Here is a 5,704-nt window from a genome sequence, read left to right on the forward strand (position 1 = left end):
ACATTATCTATATCTATAAAATTTAAACCGTGTAATGCAAAAACTGAATATTATATATAATGAAAACAAGATTCTAAATTACATTCATAGTAAAAAAAATAAAATAAATATATAATCATATGATTATCATGGTAAAATCTAGTATTTAATAAAAACTAACATCGTAGTAAAAAAAAAAATTATCCCTTATTATAATTTTATGTAATTATATCTGGATATGCAAGTATTTCATAATATATTTAATTAATTTTAAGGAAACATATATGCTTATTATTTGTTTATTATATATGTAAAAAATATATAATTTTTCAGATAAGCACAACTAGAAGTGTACTATTCACATATTAATTTTAGTGTCCATTAACTTATTACAATGAATAAATTTGTATAATGGAATATATTACGCACACATGGAATTTATAACAATATAAATTTTTCTAATTTATCACTTTATGCGACTTATGATATTATACAATATACATAATATAATGTTTTAACTATTCAGTTTTATAGAAAATATACGAAACCATCTTTTTAAAATCCAGTAATCATTATATTGTTTAAAAATGATATTTAAAATTACAATATACTTGGCACAATATATACCATTCACTTTATAAATAGGTAAATTATTTAATAGTGCAACTATAATGCAACATATAATTTGTATGTTTTACTTAATATTAGTGTACATATTAAAGTATTATAATGCTTAAAAAAAAACAAAATGTATTATTGTAAATATTATCTTTACACGTCAAAATACGGATTAAGAACATGCATCTCTTCAATTTTGTAGTAATGGTAGTGTAGATTAAATTATTCATAAAATGCAAAATTAAATTTTGTTAATACAATAAGAGAAATAAAAAAAATAATAAAACGTTCACATGAGTTATCATTTTGAATATATATATATGATCATTAATTATTCATTTGTTTATATAATGTTATGCGTTATTAAATATGAGAATTAAAAGTGCTAAAAATAAAAAAGACATAGGAATAATATTTGATAATTTAAATATTCTTATATAATAAATGATAAAAACTAATTATAACAGTTTATATAAATAATTAATTAATATAATAATTTTGGATGCATTTATCTTTTAATATTTTATAACATTTAGAATTTAGGACTCAACAGCAAAAAATAAAAATTAGTATCATAATTATTAAATAATGAGAATTGTTTATAGACATTAAATAATATAAATATATTAGGCATAATATAGATGCTTTTCTTATATGTATAAATAAAACTATTGTTATATACAAAATATATTGAGCATCAGTTCTTGTATATTTGAAGCTCAAGGGAAAAAATTATATGGTGAAAAATGTTAGACAAAGTAAATTTAATGTGCACATTATATTTTTATTGGATTTCACTTATATATAGTAATTCATTATATTTACATATGTAGAATTAATATTAATTTTACGTAGTTCTTACATATTTATAAAATTATAAGAAATGCTACTGTATTAATGTAATGTATTTAACTATTTATGCTTATACAAACAGCTTATCCATGTGCAATATATATACATTATTTGTAAAACAATCACTTGTATATTACAATCATTAAAGTTTTATAATTCTAGAACCTCAAAAAAAGAAAAATTATTTACAATGATTTTCTTTTCCATAATTATGCTATCAAATTATTTTCGAAAAAAGCAAACTACAAGTATCTGAAAAATGCTTAAAGGTGCCCCTAAATATGCGTCCTAAAATTGCTAGATATTTATAAATTATATAAATATATATTATCATACAATATATACAAAATTAAAACATATTTTTAATAATTATAAGAGTTATTATATTTATTTACTTATATGAGAAAATACATCTTCATGTACTTAATAATGTGGTGTTACATATATTATATAAAAAAATTTATAATGTTATATAACAAAAATGACATTATTATTAAGTTTATAACTCTCTATATATATAATTCAAAATACTTATTTTAGTACTATGCTTTTCGTGGTTCACTATTTTTATTGTATTAATTAATATTTGTTATAATGCATAATAATTGTGTCACTATTCTTATTAAAAATCTATTGTTTACATTATTTTGATTTATCATTTAAAATATATATAATAAAAATAGAAATTTATTTATATGAAAATTTATTTCAAATATGCCGTACTATTATGTTTCATATCGATTGATTTACTATGCTTATATCTTATTTTTTATTAAACACACAATTCCATTTTTTGCTTTAATTATATATGTAAAAAAATTATTGAATTCCATGAATGTATATTATGAACATAGTTAGTGTATTATATTTGACAACTGTATTTTCATGTAATTAATTATCGTATTATGTAATTACTAGTAGTATTTATAGATAATTATCTTCTCTTTATCATTGATAATCAATATAATTATTGCTTATTTCATGGAAATATTTTATAATTTATATTTCATTCAATATAATTAGTTATAAAATAATTATAAGTATGTTTCATAACTTTATTATAATTTATAATGTCTTATTTCTTATTACTATTTACATTTTTGAATAAAAAAATGCAAATTTTTAATTTGTTCCTGTACAAGAAAATGCATTATATTTATTAAATTTAATAACATGTTCTTTAATTGTAATCTAAGGAGTTGTATGACATTCGAAACTTATCATCTATTAAATTATTATGCGTCGTTGTAAATGAATCCCTTAAATTGAGCTTATGACAATTTTTTTTGTTCATTATATTGCTCAACATCCTTGCCAATGGTTGCAGAAATGAACAATATATTTTGTACTGATTGCAAAAAAAACAATATGGTATATATATGAATATGTTATTTATTTTATATAAAACTTTATTATTTTGTGTAATTTTAAAAGTGATACAATAAATAAATTAAATTTATTTCTAACTTTATGCAGAAAAAATATAATTGTTAATATTGAAATAGGTACAATATATGAAGCTAAAATAATGATACGCGTCTTTTTCGAAGATGAGCAATCTATGATTTCAGATTTTTTAGGTAACGGATTTACAGTAATAATATATTTCATATTTTCTTCTTTAAAACGATACAATAATTCATGAAAACTTATGTTATTCCAATTTTTATAATTTTCTGAAAGTTCCATATATATATCATAACAGTTACTATGAGGAGAGCATATATTTTTGTTTTTTATAAAACTAATATATAATTTATTCAGTTTTTCCAATATAGAAACTGTAATATCATCAAGATCTTTTACATAATTTACACATATATTGGATACACTTTTATTTTGTTTTATTTCGCCTGCAGAAATCATTTTCTCGTAAGCATCTTTAGTGCTTTTTACAGAACAATCATAATATTCTAGTGCTGCTTTTAGTTTGAAGTTGAAATAGTTGCAACTTGGTTTTATGTCAATAAATTCTTTTTGTCCGTTTATATATTCTAAATAGGATATAAGTTCTTTACAATTTGAAATAAACATTCCTTTATAGTATCCATTAATTTGTAAATTAGATGCAATTATATTACATGTATTTCCAAGTTTATGGTCGACATTGTTTGAAACATTTCTTGTAATAAAATCATAAATATACAAAAATGTGGGGAAAATGTGGCTAAAATTGAACTAAGTTATAAGGTCATAATGAGAACATAATATTAAAATAGCGCTTATAAAAAAGCATAACTTCCTTGTTGTCAATAAATAATGATACATTAAAATTATGAAAAGTAAATTATAAATGGAAAGAAAAGTAGAGTCTTACGTCATATTTCAAACTTGCATTAGCAATTATTGTGTTTTTTATGTGAATTAAAAAAAATATATATTTTTATGCTTATTCTTTTAAATATTCGTGCATTAAAATTGTCTCACAATACAATATAATTTTATGGTAGATTTTTTTTATATAATATTTAAGTATTAGAGATCTTTTAAAAATTATTTTTTCATTTTATTATTCCTATATGCTAATGTGCGGTATCTTCTGTTGTTCTGAATAAGAGAAGTGTTTTTACATGATTAAAATAAAAGAATGATAATATTAGAATAATTAATTTATGCGCATATGCAAAATGATAAAGAATAATTTAATTCCATTGTTTTATCTATAAAACACATAATAAATTATGTAATTAATATATACAACTAAATGTAATATTTAATAATATAATAAATAATATATCAAAACATGCTCCTTTAAGCATTATTAATTTGCTTGAATATATTGAAAATAATTTGACATGGTTATAAATTGTGTTTTTATCATATAAATATATATTTTTTTTAATTTGTATTCATTATTTATATTATTAAAAGAATAGACTTTTTTTAAAATTTAATATGCAACTTAAACACCAATTACACATTTGTAAATATGAATAAGAATTATTATTCTCGAAAATTAAAAATTACTGATAATTGTATCCCTAATTAAATAGATATATATCCTATAGAGAACAATGATATATGTATTATTATTTTTTTAATGAATTTGTTAAATGTTATACAAGTTATATTTTTTTTGAAGATTTATGGTTAGCTTCTCAACGGTTAATTAATACATTAATGTAACATATAAAAACCATAAAAACATAATAAAATTTAAAATGAACTTTTGGATAAGTTATGTATAAAATAGAATATGAATGTGTATTAATTATATTATGTTTATAACAATTAATACTAACTTATGCGCCATGATAAATTAAAATTATATGTTTAATATTAATCATAGTTTTTTCAGAAGCAAAAACTATTATATGTTCATCTTATATATAAATATAATATTAAAAAAAATTAATTGCATGTTATGCTTATTCATTATAAATATTAAATGTGCTTATTATCTATTATATCACAAGATAATTGATTATGGAAATAATAACACTTTTTGGCATTTGACATAAAAATTATAATATTTTGAAATATTTACAATCCCATTTATGTATTAATTAAAATGTAATTTATTATTATAAGTGCTTCACATATTATTCTTTTAGGTATTCCATAAATAAAATACATAATAATATTGTACTACATATGAACAATTTTACTCAATAAATGCAAGAATATAAACTACATATAATTCACAAAATAAGCACAAATAAATAATTATGCATTATGTATAATTGTTATATAAGCTTAAATTACGGTTTATCTTAATGGTATTATACATATTTCACAATTTATTTGATCTTTGATTCAAAAATGTATGTTTCTTATAGAAATGTATAAAGTATAAATATATATAAAATAAGAGTGATAATATTGTAAAGTATATATTTATGATATTTGTTAAAATATTTATTTTATAGTTTAAAAATAAAAAACATAATATGCAAATTATTTTTTACGTAAATGATGATTTTGCAAATATATATTATTAAGAAAGTTGCCTTACATTTCCATGCATAATATTATGTAATTCAGTAAATTAATTATAATAATATTATATCCATGTTTCACCATGTATATTTAATTATAGTTTTATTGTGATTTCACGTAATAAGTAATAAATAATATATTTATTTTTTTATTTTCACAATAACTAATACTACTGTTAGTAAGTTTATCTAATTTTATTACCAAATATTAAATATGTAATATATAGCGTATTATTCTATTATTTTAAGTAAGAATAATGTATTTAAATTAAATGTCCATAATATTTAATTTATAATATTCAAATAAAGACATGTAA

The 5,704-nt window shown here is 18.8% G+C and overlaps 1 protein-coding gene across 1 annotated transcript; it reads right to left on the reverse strand.

Annotated features, from left to right (window-relative positions):
• Positions 1-2,629: 2,629 nt before the first annotated feature.
• PGO_003625 (variable surface protein) lies at positions 2,630-3,717 on the reverse strand (the record flags this gene model as incomplete). The annotated part of the gene is made up of 3 exons (XM_028691342.1): positions 2,630-2,797; positions 2,890-3,616; positions 3,689-3,717. 3 exons carry the CDS (start codon positions 3,715-3,717, stop codon positions 2,630-2,632), a joined length of 924 nt encoding a protein of 307 aa, XP_028547143.1.
• Between the last annotated feature and the right edge of the window lie 1,987 nt (positions 3,718-5,704).

This window comes from Plasmodium gonderi (genome assembly GCF_002157705.1).
Source record: "Plasmodium gonderi DNA, contig: Pgo-contig_494, whole genome shotgun sequence".
NCBI classification, from domain to species: Eukaryota; Apicomplexa; class Aconoidasida; order Haemosporida; family Plasmodiidae; genus Plasmodium; species Plasmodium gonderi.